Source organism: Passer montanus, unplaced genomic scaffold (assembly GCF_014805655.1).
Source record: "Passer montanus isolate IOZ18808 unplaced genomic scaffold, ASM1480565v1 scaffold9, whole genome shotgun sequence".
Lineage (NCBI taxonomy): Eukaryota > Metazoa > Chordata > Aves > Passeriformes > Passeridae > Passer > Passer montanus.
In genome coordinates, this window is record NW_024374367.1 from 15,858,969 (window position 1) to 15,874,297 (window position 15,329).

The 15,329-nt window shown below is 46.1% G+C and overlaps 1 protein-coding gene across 8 annotated transcripts in view; it reads left to right on the plus strand.

The window, feature by feature from the left end:
- Positions 1-15,329, plus strand: part of ITPR1 (inositol 1,4,5-trisphosphate receptor type 1) — a 157,868-nt gene that overhangs the window by 34,458 nt on the left and 108,081 nt on the right. For 7 of the 8 annotated variants that reach the window (XM_039733936.1, XM_039733937.1, XM_039733940.1 and 4 more), the window contains exons 4-5: positions 11,088-11,203; positions 14,733-14,819. In XM_039733936.1, the coding sequence (XP_039589870.1) occupies positions 11,088-11,203; positions 14,733-14,819 (203 nt within the window). Of the gene's footprint in view, positions 1-11,087; positions 11,204-14,732; positions 14,820-15,329 lie in introns of those variants that run through there. The other variant, XM_039733942.1, reaches the window with a different exon arrangement.

The following is a 15,329-nucleotide window of genomic DNA, read 5'->3' on the forward strand; positions in this document are numbered from 1 at the left end:
AGGGCTCCAGGAGCTCTTGGAATGCTCCAACCTGGCTGTGGAACCACCAGGGCTGGGTCCTTCTGTGGGGTTAAATTTGAGTGTGGCTGCCTTGGCCATGTGTCACCATTTGAGGCTGGCCCAGCAGAGGGTTTCACCTCCTGCCCTGTGGCTCTGTCCTGCTCTGCAGAACCTCTATTATAAATTGATATTATCAAATCTGTGGCATAAAATCAGATTTTTTTTGGTTGCTTCTGCTGTTTCTGAATGCCAGGATTTTGTGCAGAAAAGGAAAATCCATCTGAAACCTGATTAAATTACTCTGAAACCTGAAATCCTGCAAATCAAGGCACAAAACTGGTGTAGGTCTGGAAGCAGGGACTGGACCACCTGACACAACCAGAAAACAGTTCTAATGCAATTATGATACAATTAATAATTGGAAATAAAGACGGTAATTGAAACAAATGAAGGAGGAGAACGGAAAGGAGCAGACAGCGCTAAAAGAAGATTTCAGTTCATTTTTCTAAACTTGAAGGTTATTTCTGCTTGGAGGCTGCTGGCAGGGGTGGTATTTGTGAGCCAGGACGACTCTTTGCTGACTCGGGGTGGATGTGAGTGTAGGATGCCTTCAGTGGTGCAGCTGGTGTTATTTAATAATTCCCCCAGCCCATCCATCACTTCTGAATCCAGCATTCTCCCTCACTGATTCATGTGTTATCATTGTGTCACTAAGGCAGCTTGAAAGATGGCTGAAAACAGTGAAAATACCTAATTATTATTCTTTGTGGAAAAGGAAGTTTTTAAATAGCTGTAGCACAAAGCAGCTTGAATACATTTATTTTCTGTGAGGTTTTCAGGTACACACACAGGATATTCTTTTTGCTGGGTGTTTTTGTCTCCAGGATTTCAGGGCAATGAGGGAGGCTTTGTCAGCACCTAAACCAAGACTTCTTTGCTTTGTAGTTGCACACAGAGTTAAAGAAGTGAAACTTGTGGTTTTCTTTGCAGGTGTGTTTTAACTCCTTGGCTTATCCTGTGAAGTTTTGGTGTTCCGGGGGCTCTTACAGCCTGTTCTCCTCAGCTGTGATAAACCAAGGAGCCAGAGAAGCTGCTCTGTCTGTTGGAAAAGAGACACCAAGTTAACAGAGTGTTTATTTCTGCAGAAGGCTCACACGGGGAGCGTGTATGAAACATCCCTGAGATGGATGATAGTGTGTTCTGCTTCTTTTGCTGGAAGACAATGAGCTAGTAGAGCAGGCAAAAATAAATTGAATTACATCCATGCATTTAAAAAAGAGAGAAGGAAACAACAGCTCAGCTGAAGTTGAAAAAGGAGCAGTTTCTCTTCAGCAGCTCTGTGTTTGTGCTTGTGTGGAAGCACTAGGGCAGCTCCGTGCAGCAGGTGAATTACATCCCTGTGGGACACACGGAGCATCCCCAGGATCTGGGGTTTTCCTTGCAGGCTTTGTCTTAATCTGCACCAAGGGAAATTTGGGTTAGATGTTAGAAAAAAGTTTTTTACAGAAAGGGTGATGAAGTTCTGGAAAGGCTGCTTGGGGAGGTGGCGCAGGCGCCATCCCTGGGTGCGTTTAACAAAGCCTGGATGTGGCACTGGGGGCCAGGGTTTAGCTGAGGGGTTGGGGCTGGGTTGGACTCGATGATCTCCAAGGTCTCTTCCAGCTTGGTCGTTCTGTGGCTCTCGGGTGCTTCAGGAGATGGCAGGTGCCCCATGGGTGTCTCTCACAGTCTCTGGGGTTGGTGTTTGCATTGCCAGCCCCAAGGACGTGCTGCCAGTGGGGCAAGGCCTGCAGGCCCATCCTGGCAGCCTCTGATTCCTCTCGGGCCACAGCAGAACATTTGTTCTTCCCATCTGCAGTGCAGCCCGGCGGGGCTGGCTGCTCCCCATCCCTGCCTGTGCTGCGGATCCAGCGCGGCTCGCTTGGCTCCCGCCGCTCGCTTCCCTTTTTTGGTAACACACAGCTCGTAAGCTGTGCCTGGAAGGGCTCTTTTACTGGTTTAGGGACTATTTTCCACTTTCATTTTTGATCTCTAAAGCCGTGGATTGTGTTTCGGCAGCGGTGCTGGCACAGCTTAACTCCTAAGTGCTGTCAGACTGGAATATTGCGCTTTTTAGAAGTGCTTGGCTGTTTTACTTTCTGCCTCGCTGCTGCAGAGGCAATATATGGCAGCACTTGTGTTTACGGGGTATATACACCTTGTCAGCATAACCTGCTTATTAAAATGACTTCCAGAGTGCATCCTCCAGTGCTAGGATTACGTTCTGGAGGCCAGATTTTAATTAGCTGTATGATTTGTTGGCGTTTTCCGTGCCGTGTTCCCGGGAGGGGAAGCGGCGCCCAGCGCTGGAGCGAGCTTGGACAGATTGAGCTGCATCACTTGATAGGGCTCAGCAGAGCATCTCTGGGCCCCTGCCAGGAAGGATGGGGACTGTTTAAAGTGGAGACAAGGGAGAGGCCTTCGGGAGGTGAAAGACTCAAGCCCAGCAACAGAAAGCAAGGAATCAAACTTCTGAAATCAGGGCAGATCTGGGCAGGGGTGTTTTGCTGGGTCTGCAGCACAGCTGGGCAGCAGGACTCTGCTCTGCTCAGCTCCAGGGTGTTGTTTCCTAGAGTTAAGGCAGGCCTGGGGTTTTTGTGTTTATCTCTACTTTATTAAGCCAGTTTCTAGAAGGCTGAGCATCTGTGGCAGCTCAAACCTCCTGGGTGCTGCCCATGTCTGCCCACAGTGTTGGTCACAGCTGGCTGTGCTCTGTGAGCTCTGCAGAGGAGACACCAGCTCAGGAATTCACCCAGAAGCTGTCAAAGACTGCTCTCAGTTGGCTGCATCCAGAGAGGAGGAGGGTGGGCATGTGGCAGTGTGATAGGGAAGGATCCATGGTGTGGGAACTGTGGTTAGAAAGGAGTTGTCAGTGCTGTGCTGTGACAAAAAGTGCAGTTGCTGCCTTGGAAAATACAGAAAAAGCATTGCTAAATCCATTAATTATTTTTTCCAGTTTTGCTTTCTGGCAGAGCCTCAAGTGAAGTTTCTTGTACTTCCAGAAAGGTATGAGAGAAAATCCAGGAGGGAAATGGGCAGGGAGGCCCCTGACCTGTCTTGGATCTCAGCAGCTGTGGGACAGAGGAGCCTGCAGGCACTGCTGGGAGAGAGAGAAGTTCTCTTCTGCCATGTGGAGAGGGAAGAAAATCATGGCAGGAAGCTGTAAAAATGAATGGGTTAGATACACAAATAGTGGAGTGCTGGAAGGGATCACCTCAGGTGTTGTGCCAGGAGTGGAGCTGGTTCTGCCCTTGGAAGGGAGGGATGAGCTGAGGGAGCTCTCCAAGGGGCTGCCAGCCCTGCATTTGGAGTTCTGCAGGAGGCAGTGGGCTGGCAGTTCAGGAGGGCAGCACCTGGTAGTGCAGAAGGAAAGAAACAAATAAGCAATTCAGGCCAGGGATCCCAAGTGTTTCGTTAGCTTAAGAAAAATTGAAGCACTAAATTCAATTTTATTATTTCTTCCATTCTTCCAAGCAAAACCTCAATAATATTATCAAATATTTATTTAATCTCCTTACATTTTTTTTTGGCAATGCGGTTTTTCTTTAAGCCAAATCCATTTAAGAGCTGAAAATGGAGTTGCTTTATTGAACAGCTGAAAAATTTGCCTTTTCTCTTGCATGATGCCGTGGTGGTTCATTCCTTGAGAAACACACACGAAATGTTTTTAAATAGAAGTGACTTTTATTATGCTGTTCAGTCAGTTCTGTCTAATAGCACGACAGTATTCTTTCCATGCTGGTCAACACTGACGCTTCCAGAAGGGGTTTGAAATTTGATCTTCCCTGTTCTTCCTGTGCTCAGACCGTCCAAGCTTTCCCTGCCTCCTGCCCCCACTTCCTGCCCTGTTTTCAGCAGGAACTTTCATCTGGAAAAGCAGGAGCAAGTGAAGAAGCAAATGTGAGAGTGAAATCCAAGGGGTGAGCAGCCAAAATGAAATTAAATTTGGCCGGAAAATAAATATGCTTTGGTTTACTGCCAGGGTAAAATGTAGACTGAAAAGACCCAAAGATTTTGAGGAGGGAATGTCACAGGGCTGCTGAGAATTGTGTTGGTGTCTCACAGAGGATTTGTCATGGAAACTATTGAAATGGAGATGGGAATGGCTTCCTGGGTCAAGGATCCAGCTCCCAGGCTGGGACAAAGGCTGGAGCCACAACAATTTACTTAGAGCTGCTTCTGCAACTCCTATGACATTAGTTTGCTGAATTCCCTTCATATAAAGTCCAGATCCTTCTCCTTGTGTGTAAAAATTGATTTTCGGTGCTGGTGAGGGAGAGGAAGGGATGGCATTTCAATTTGTCCAGGTGACCTCTTGTTCAGGGTTTCTTTTCATGCTGGAGCTGAGGTAAGACAGAAACACTCAGTGGGACCAGCAGCTTCCCTGGGATCCTGGCTTGGCTCACATTAATGTGTGCAGCTCTGAATCCCTCACTTGAGATTTTTTCCCTCTCTTTTCCCCTCTCCTCAACATGAAGAGATTTTTTTTTTCCTGGCTTGTATCTGTTATTATCCAGAAGCCATCAAGGTGCTTTGATTTTTAAAGACATTATTAAGTAGCTTCTCCTGATGAAGTTAGGAGAATTGTGTCTGTAAATGAGGCTGTACCTTAATGCTTCCAGGGATCCTGGTGCACTCACTGTGTCCTTAGCAGCTTTCTCTGAGGGAACTTGCTCTGCTTTGCCATCTCAGATCTCTTGTAGCCAGTGTTGCCCATCCAGGGACACACAACCATTCCTCTCCTTGCCATCACAATGGATATTCTTGCTTTTTTAGCCTGCATGGATGTCAGATGGGATATGTTGTAGTTAAATCAGTGGGGTTTAGGGGTTTTTTTCCTTTCTACTTGTGCTGCTCTCCCTTCTGGCTCTGTGTTTTCATGCAGCATCTTCCCTCAGTACCAGAGATAGAAAAAAGCATCTGGTCTTTCCTGCAAATGTTTCCTTTTGGAACTGCCTGTATATCCAGTGTCTAAATATTTCTCTCTTTTCGAGTAGCAGTTTTCTTTTTGAAGGAGACCAAAGAGGTTACGTGTAGAAATAAAACAAACACTGGGGTGTTCTGAACTCTTTGGAACACAAGGTGTTTACTTAAAGGTGCATTTCTCAGGTCAGCTTTAGCAGACATTGATATTCAGTGTCCAGCTCCCAGGTGGATAATTTTTCTCTCTGTGAAATCTCTGCTCAGTCTTCTCCCTTTGCTTTGATACTTCAGCTCCAAGTTAATAACAATTACATTATTTCCTGTGTTGTTACAGCTTGAACAAATGAAGCAGCAATTCCCACTGGTAGGGCTTTGCATAAATGAATATAATAGCAAGAGGGTGGTTACCCTCATGTCTTGCAGATAGGAGTTGAGGGTGGTTATTTTAACATAGAAATTAAAATATATTTAGATCACAAATCGTGCACGCTCTCAATTTAAATGTTGGTTGCAAGGGTGATTTTCCCCCTTTATTCTGCTTTAAAAAGCCAAGTGTTGAAAGCCCTTGAAACACAAGATGCAGCAGCACAAAGCAGGGAGGTAACAGACGTCACCAGAGCAGAAACCATTAATAAATTCTCTCCTGTAATTAGTTCAGGGTTTGAATCCTGAGTGATTGGGCCCTTTGCAGAGGGGGTGATTGCTATGGGACCTTTGGGCCTGGGGTAGAATCCCAGAATGGGTTGGGTTGGGTTGGAAGGACCATGGCAGGGACACCCTCCACCATCCCAGGGTGCTCAGAGTCGCGTCCAGCCTGCCTTGGGCACTGCCAGGGATGCAGGGCAGGAACAGATTTCCCTGTTCCACACCAGTGCCCTGCTCACCTGTGCTTCAGCCTCCCCTCTTGTGCCACGGCAGAGCTGTTGGCAGCACGAGGTGGAATTCAGCTGAGTTCTTCCACCAGGCTGGATGTGCAGGGCCCAGGTTTGGTTTCTTGCTGGGGTGGAGCTGTGGGTGGCTGGAGCTCCTTTGGGACCACAAAAACCCCGCTCTGATCCGAGCTGCTGTGCTCCCAGCAGAGCTTGATCCCTGCAAACTGAAAATGAAAGGATGTCTTCTCATCACAAAGAGACTCATTTCAGTAGGATCAGGTTCTTTTCTCTCCCTCTTCATGGAAATGCAGGAATGATTAATAATCAACACATTTCTGTAGCTGCTTTTGTTCTATATTCTTTGAACCTCTTAGGCTGTCATCTATTAATTTTAAATCTCAGAGGGAACAAGTATTAAATAGATGATGGAGTAATCCAAGGGTTTCTGAAAAGGTGAAACTTGTCTGGAATTGAATATGTGCATTTTGTGTTATTCTCCAAATCTCCTGTGTGAAAATACTGCATTTGAGCACAAGAGAGGTCTTCATTTTGTCTTTAAATAAGCTCCTCATCTTGTGGAGCATTACCATCTTTGTGAGGGTATTAAAGCTGTGCAATTTCATAAATACAAAGTCAACAACTTCTATTTGCAGTATGTCCATCATTGCCAGCTACATTACTTCTTTATTGCTGCTATTCTTTCCTATTTAAAATAAAAAGAGAAGATACTATCAGTGTGTTTATTCTCTCCTGTGAGCAGGCTTTGGCCTAGGGAAAATATCAGGTATCTAAGTATAGAAAAGTCTGAAGAGAAAATGCTAAATTTCAGCAGGGAATTGCTGGTTTTCTTTTAATTTTAGTTTTGCTGTGCAGAAATGAGTTTGGTTTTTCCAAGTAATGAAGAAACAGCTGTGTTGGTGTTAAATATTCAGTGGATTTGTAAGTGACTTATTTCAAGATCTTCATCTTTATAAGATTTCCCTCATTTGAAGGCACCCTAAAGTATGATTTTGGTGAGGGGGAGTAATTTCTCTTGGTTCTTACCTTTCTCCAGTTGGCATTTTGGAGAGTCTGGGTTTAAAACCTGAAATAACGACACACCTTTTTGTTGCCAGCAAAGTGTTTGATTCCTGCTCTCTCCAACTGCAGAAAAGTTGGTGAAGACCTTCTCCTAAGTGCTTAAAATAGGCGGTGGAGATTTGGAAAAAATGATGAGTGGTGGATTGCACAACCAGCCTGGCTGGAGCTGAAACTTCTTCCAGATCTTTCTGGAATGGGTGTGCTGGGGGAGGGAAACGGGCTGGGGCCCCCAAAACTGAGCTGAGCTCTAGCAGCAGCCAGGATGGTGCCACAAGGAGCTGCAAAAATGAGAGGGGAGAGTCTGCAGGGGCAAGAACACAGGGAATGGCTCCCACTGCCAGAGGGCAGGGATGGATGGGATTTTGGGAAGGAATTGTTCCCTGGAGGGTGGGCAGGGCTGGCACAGGTGCCCAGAGCAGCTGTGGCTGCCCCTGGATCCCTGGCAGTGCCCAAGGCCAGGCTGGGCACTGGGGCTGGAGCACCTGGGACAGTGGGAGGTGTCCCTGCCATGGCAGGGGTGGCACTGGATGGGCTCCATGATCCCTTCCAGTCCAAGACATTCCATGATTCCATGAACCTTTGCCATTCTCTGGAAGGTGTTTGACGTTGTCTGGGGGAGCTTTGGGTGTCAGCAGTGCCTGTTCAGGAGCTTTCTGAGCTGTCCTCATAGACCAAGGGTAGAACTGACATAGTGGCAACACTTAGTGCCCAAAACAGTGGGAAAGCTTCTGAAGGGGAGGCTGGAGTTGCATGGGAATGTTTGACTTGGGTATTTCTAGGCAGTTTTGTGTGAAAAAGGTGATGATGTATTCAATGAGCTCTGAAATACTCAACTGCCTTCTCCTATCATTTCAGCCTCTAAGCTTTTTGCAAATTTGCAGTTTAACTTCAGTTAATATAATCTTGCATTATATTTTCAAATAGTCTTATTAATGTGCTACCTAAATGTGACTTAAATTCCCACGTGGTGGAGTCCATTGTAAGAAAAAGAAAAAGGTTTCTTTGTCAGGTTTTTCATTGTGCTGTGAGAGCAAAAGTTGGGCATTTGAGATGTGGTTGCTTGGATTTGGACTGGAGGGAAGAGTTGGAAGTTTGGGATGTGCTGGCTTGGGAAGGAGCACAGTCTAGTCAAGAAGGGAATGTAGAAGAGAGAAGAGCAAGTGAAAAGCATGGGGTGGAAGGAACTGGCAGTTGGAATAACATTGCTGGCAAGTTTCCCTCTTCCTTGAACCCCAAAATACTTTGGAACACGGGGGTTTCTACCCTTCCCAGGATCCTTGCTTTTGCCAACTCCTCTGTGCTGCTGGTGCACGCAGAGGGTATCCAATCCTCGCTGTGATATTTCGGGGAGCTGCAGGTGGCAGAGGCCCACGTGGGCTGTGAATGTCCCACCAGTGAGAGCGTTCATCTCTCACGTGGTGCACTTGCAGCCTCGCTTTATTCCGTGCAGAGCAGTCGCTGGTGGAAGAGCAGGATTTAGCTGGGAAGAACTGAAATGCACATTCAATGTGTGCCCATGTAGCGTTCGTCATCCTGATGGGCTGGTGTAGGATTATGCAATCCCTCTTTCCTGCAGGACCTTTGTTGGGTGCCCAGGCTTGATGTATCATCATTTCATCAACAGTGACGTAGTATTTTATTTTTATACTACCTCATTGTGCAATTCTGCCATTTTTCACTGTGTATCATGAAGATCTGAAAGGAAAATGCATTCCTTCCTGGTTAATATGCAACAAACAGTCTATAAAAAGATGTCGTTACTGTGCAGTAATTGCTTTATTTATCACCTTTCCTATGTGGCTAAAGCTGCGTGAATCACTGAGTGGAGCAGAGAGCTGATGCTTTGGGCTGCTTTGGCTTCACTTTTAATTTTTGGCTCTGGATTTTTGACTCCTGTTGTAGAACTAGACCCAAATTCCATAAGGATGGTGTCTGACAAGCACAGTTTATCTTGCACAGCCATCAGGACTGTGGGTTACAGATCAATGACCACGATGGTGCTCAGCCAGCACATCCTTGGCTTTGTAAACATCCAAGGCAGTGGGGTCTGGAGATCTAAAAGTCTTCTGGCCATAAAGTTCATGTAGTTTGACCTGTGGCGAAATACATTTGGTGGCCATAGGAAGGTGAATAAGGCAAAGTTGAACTTCTCAACCACTTCAGAAATAGATTTCATGGAACAAATACTAGAAAAGAAATATATTGGGCGCTTTTCATTGTTTGTTTTAGATCTGTAGCTTTGTTACTAGGGAGAAAACCTAAGGAAAACATGTTATGCCTTCCCTTCTGCACTGGACAAGGTCAAACTCTTGTAGCCCTCTCTGAGTGCTTCAGGCAGGAGAAGGGGTTACTTGCAGTTAACAATTTGGAAGTTAAGCCTAACTTGATAACTTTCTTGACTGAAAAAAGGATGGAAAGAAGTGCACTGTGACTAAATCTAGCATACAATTAATTCTTCTCTGCAGTTCTGTGTGTTAATTGCTGTCATTGTGTGAACTGATGGTTTAAGCAAAAATAGAAAATTTTATAACTGGTGTATTGCTTACAATGCAGAGCCTTAGCTCCAAGTGCCAGCCCGCAGTGGCTTTTTGAATCTCTGCTGTGCTGTCAATCTCTGTGAATCATCCTGATGGAAATGGAAAAGGCGGTGAGGAGCGCAAACCTGGGAAGTGTGGTTTGCACTTTTCCTGGTGCTCCAGCAGCCCCAGGCTGGCACTGGGGATGCAGTGGAGCTGAGTGTTCCTGCAGAGATGCAGCTCAGTGTCCCTCCTCGTGCCCTGAGCTCTGTCCTTCCCCAGTGTCACTCTGTCAGAGGGCCCCAGGGCCATGCCCGGCTCCTGCTGGATCTGTTTCTGGGCTCTGGGCTGGTGAAGCAGGGTGGAATGGGATGATCTCTAAGGTCCTTCCAACCCAAACCATTCTGGGGTTCTTTGCCTGTCTGTGGAAGGTGTTTGATGTTGCCTGGTGGGCTCTGGGGATGGATTGGAGGAAAGGAATGAGAACAGTGATGGTGTCCATCTCAAACAGCATCCAGAGGTGAAATAGCCAAGGTCTGTCTCAGCCCCTTCAGCAACTTCAGCCTCTGGCAGGGCTGCCATGACCTGTCTCCAGCGTGGGGTGTCTCCCTTTCTGGTTGATGTGCATCCAGAATATCCATGAACAAGCAGCTCTGCTTTTCAGGCACTGAGGATAAAACACCAGGTGGGTTTCTCCTCACTTTGCTGCTTCCCAAATTGCAGTGCTTGTCCGTGGGGACACACCAGGAGCCTGGAGAAAGGCCATGTGAACGAGGAGCCTGAAGCCTGACATCCACTCTGCTGCCCAAGAGGCTGGGAACAGCCTCCTGCCTCTTCTGGCACTTTGTTTGAACTTCTGAGCTGCTACTTTAGGCGCTGCCTTTGAATAGCTGAATTTATTTTTTTGCGTGTTCCGTTGCTTAGCGACGACAGGAGGAAAAACAGTCACTGCAGCTCATGTGGGTTTATTACTGATAAGTTAGCATCTCTGATACAGAAATGTATTTTTAATAAGACTAATGAGCTGTGATTCCTGACTTCAGCCAGGCAGAATGTTAAATAAACTGTGTTGCTGCACTGGGTATAGAACCTGACGCCCTGAGGGGTTTGATGTTACCTCAAGCCATGCCTTGAATGTCTGTGCTTGGGCAGGCTGTTGTTTGAGGGTATTTTATGCTGCTGCCACTTCATTAGGTGAAGAGTTTCTCCTATTTTTTTGCCCAGTTTTCCCCAGCAATAGAAGGGATTTGATTTAAGAACTAAACTGACAACAGCAGTGAAAAAATCCAGAGCAAAAAGCCCCCAGCCTGACCGGGTTTACCTGCTGAAGTACAAAAACTCCAAGCTAAAAGTGCAGAAACCAAGTCTGTTTGCCTGGGAAAGCAATGGAACGTGTTCCCATTTTAGTCTGGTACTGTTTTTGACTGGGACAAGTTATAAATTTTCTGGTCTTGCATCAGATGTTGGCAGCAGCAGTTAGTTTTTATCATGCATGGGGCGACATTCCTGTTGCTCAGAAAAGCATTCGTCTGATCAAGAGCTTTTTGGAATTTGTTTATAAAGCTTTCCTTGCTGCTGGAATAGTTGGAGAGCAGCAGGAATCCAGATGATTATGAGTGGCTGAAGGCATGGCTGTGTTTGCTCCATGTTTTTCCAGATTGCCTGTTCAAGCTGTGTCCCATGAACCGCTACTCGGCGCAGAAGCAGTTCTGGAAGGCAGCAAAGCCAGGAGCCAACAGCACCACGGATGCTGTGCTGCTCAACAAGCTGCACGTGAGTATCCCTCTGCAGGCCCTCCTCACCCCCATCCTGCTCTGAACAAGGATTTCCAGCCTGGCACAGTTGTGGAGGAGACATCGAGTGTATGTAGAAATAAATCAGCGTGCAAGATTCCTTTGGAGATGTTCACTCCAAGTCTTCAGTCCTCTGATTTGTGGCAAAATCACAGAATAAGCTGAGCTGGAAGGGACCCACAGGGGTCATCCCAGCTCCTGGCCCTGTACAGACACACCAACAATCCCACCCTCTCCCCAAGAGTGTTGTCCAGTGCTCTGGCAACCCAGGGCTGTGCCCATTCCTTGGGGAGCCTGGGCAGTGCCCAGCACCCTCTGGGGGAAGAACCTTTCCCTAAAATCCATCCTAAACCTGCCCTGGCACAGCTCCAGCCGTTCCCTGGGTTCTGAGTCACAGAAATTGGACAGAACCCCCTTCTGTTCCTGCTCAAGGTCTGTGTCCCCCAGTGCTGTGTCCATGATACTGGAGTAGCCCTGGGAGCTCTTGTCCTTAACCTGTAGTAGGGATAATGGTGCTCCAGGGGAGCATTTTGGGTGTTAAAAGCATAAAAAAGGCCTTTGCAACAATTGCTCAGAGGATTCTCAGGCCCTGCATCCCAGCATGGGGAACCAGGAGCTGCTGCTGTGATCAATCTATTGGGACTGCTCAAACAAACATTGCTGCTGTTGATATATGGAAAGGTTGATGGGTAATTATGAGTAATTATAAGGCCAGACAGCCTCTCCTTCCTTATTAGCTTGCAGTATTTAATATTTTCTGGGTAAAATGTTGACATTCAGCAGCTGAAAACTCAGTAAGGCAGTTGATTGCTGTTTTTAGAGCTCCTATATAAAAAAAAAGCCAACTTAACTTAAATACCATCTGTTGACTTTAGAGTTAAATAAACTCAGTGTTTATGTTAAAATTACATAGCTGGAGTACTTCATGTCAAAATTACAATTCTGAATATTTTTAGGTTCTTTGAGCCTATATTAAGCTCATTGTAGCCTGGAATACGAAATGGCCCTGTAGGAGAGTGTCACTTGCTGATTGCCATATGGCTGCCTCGCTCTGCACTTCACAAAGACCCACTGGTGGACTCCTTCTGCTTCAAGAAATGTATTTATAACCCACAAGTATCAGCCTGGCAGGGGCACAGCTATTTTGGTAGCACAAAGCTCCCTCACCTGGGCCGTGATAAGAGAAGGAGGCTGTGGCAGCAGGTTTGGAGTGATGGGGGTTCTGGCCTTGGCTGCTTGGTGCATCAGGGAAAGGGAGAGTTCATGGGTTTTCACAGAAATTAGAGTCTAAGAAAAATGCTTTGGCATTGCCCTGGATTACATTCTAATGTGGAATTGTCTCTCCTTCCCTAAGTACATCCCAGTGTGGGTGTCTGGGACCTGTCCCTGCTCATCTGACACTTGACCCTTTTGTGCCAGGGTCGTGGAAATACACGATGAGATTTTTCCAAGATGAGGCTTTTCCAGGATTAGCCTGAGCCCAGTGCCAGGGTCCTGGAAATACAGGATGAGACTTTTCCAGGATGAGATTTTTCCAGTATGAGGCTTTTCCAGGATTAGCCTGAGCCCAGTAGTGTTTGCACAGACATGTCCCACCAAGGCCTGCTTGATTTGGAGGAAGGGTTTGAGTGCCTTACAGTTTTATTGGGGTTTATTCAACCTGCATCACTTGGACATGAACTCTGATGGGCTGGATCAGGTCTGCAGTGACCCAGGGCTTGAAAGGAACTCTGTCCCATGGACATCTCTAAATCAGAAGTGCCTCCTGCCAGTCCTGTGTGTCCATGTGTCACCTTTGCCACTTGCTGGCACATGGAGTGCTCTGAACCCCTGTGCCTGTGCTCAGAGCTCTGAACTCTGCCCAGGAGGAGATTTCTTTATCAGAGCATTGCATTTCCAGCGCAGCTGATGATGCAAGATGTGTTCATCATCATCACTTGCCTTTTTTGGCTTCTGTTTGTCTGCTGGTGGAATTTATTGTCTGCCATGGAGCACTCCATGCTGAGGTCAGGTTATTTTAAGTTAATGCCATTTAAGGGATTTCAAATCTGGGACACTTGTCTCTCTGTGGTCGCAGCATCCCAGCTGCTTGAGGAGCTGACATCTAGTGGCCAGAAAAGTTTTCTGGAGTGACTGTCAGGTCTGGGGAGTGCTTTTGGAGTACATCCTAAGTCCTAGTTGTACTTTCACAGAAAAAAATTGGTTTTTATTTATTTATAATTTATTTATAATAAATGTGGCACGCAGTGTGGCAGGGCAGTCCTGGCTGTGGCTGCTGTTGTGTGGGAGGGCTCTGGTGTCTTAAGAAACCTTTTCTTGACAGAACACTTGCAAATCAAGCAAACAAATTGTATTTTAGTAAGGCAGAGAAAATGGTGTTACATTGCATGACTGAATAAAATTTTGGATTTGCAAGAGCAGCTGTATCTCAGGTTCTCCTGGAGTGAGAAGCCAGTGTTCATACCTAGCACAGCCTCTGAAACAGCACATTTTGAGTGAGCTGGAGCTGGTGAAATTCTCTAACCGTGTGCAAGTAGCTGCTCCTTTGTCCTGGTACTTCACCTCAACTGTGGGCAATTTCTTCTCCAAGAGAAACCTGGACCCACCTCAGTCCTTGAGACCTGAGAACCAAACCATAATCCTTGATGCTCAGCCTCCTAAAAAGTGCAATTTTCAATTGCTCTCCAGGTAGCAGTTAAAGCAAATACAGATTTGTTTTTAATTCAAAACATCATCTTTCCTGTGAAGAAGTTCTTTACCAACTGAAATTGTTTAAAAACAGCCTGATCCAAATAGCTCACTTTTAAAACAACAGTGGCAAGAGGCTCATTGTTAATTATTAATTAGGGCTTTGTGTCCTTATAATAACTCATTTTTGCAAGGGTTTCCCCTTTGCTCTCCCTGTCAGTGTGGTGCAGGAATGCTCAGCTGTGGCACAGAGGCTCCATCACCTCAGGGAGCACAAGCCCAGGGGTGGGGAGAGGGGAACTCTCCAGTGCAGAGCTGCAGTGGACATTTGTCTGTGCCTTCCCTGTGGTCCTGCTGCTTGGGGAGGGGCACTGGAGTCTCCAGAAAACACAGCCTGGAGCCTGTATTGGCAAAGGAAAATAAAGAATCAAAGCTGAGGTTCTTGCATTCAGTTTGTGTAGAAGTCAGTAGAAAGGAAAATAGAATTCCTGGCTGGAGTTGTTCCCATCCTTTTTCACCTTTCTCTCCCTAGGTATCTGCCTTCTGTCTTGCCTGAGCTTTTCATCTCATGTTTTATTCCAGAATTTTGTCCAATTGTACCCAAATTACGGGTTACTTAAATGATGTGTGTCTATCTCCCCAAACAGTTGAAAAAGGGAATTGGAAATTACACTGTTGGAAGCTGGAAAAAGAGGAAATTAGGCTCTTTCAGATGCTTGCTGTTTTTCCAGTCCTTTGAAATAATCTTGAAGAAAAGGGAGTTTTGTAAAACCCCCTTTTCTAAAACACTCAGCAATTGAACTGTTCTCCTTTAATTTCAGCATGCAGCAGATTTGGAAAAGAAACAGAATGAAACTGAAAACAGAAAACTGCTGGGAACAGTCATCCAGTATGGGAATGTCATCCAGGTAGGCTGTGAACATCTGTGCAAGCTGGAGAGGATTTAGTTGAAAATTCCCTGCTCAGTGGACTTCAGATTTTTGGAATTGATGATCAAGGGTCTGTAGTTTTGCCAGGTTTCACTGTGCTCTGAAGTGGGATCCTGGGAAGCAGGGCCTGGGTGTTACATCTCTGATGAGATCAATTTTTTATTATGGGTTAATTGGCTTTGAGGTCTCCATTGATTGATTGTTTCTTTCAGAAATCCTTGTTAGAGCCCTCATTAGAGTTGTTGGGAGGTGGCACATGTGCAGCACCAAATATCCTCTCCCAGTGAAATGTTGACACTTAAGTCATAAACTGACACAGAGAAGGAAAATCAATAGAAATATTTAGATATTTTTTGTTAGATCAGACCAAACAAAGCAAGAGAAGAGCAGCTTTGCCTCTTACCAGGAAGAGCCACTTAGTCCCCAGCATTTCACAAGTTTTGGTCCTGGGTTTTTTTGTTGTAAAGTGATGGGGGCATCTCCATGTGT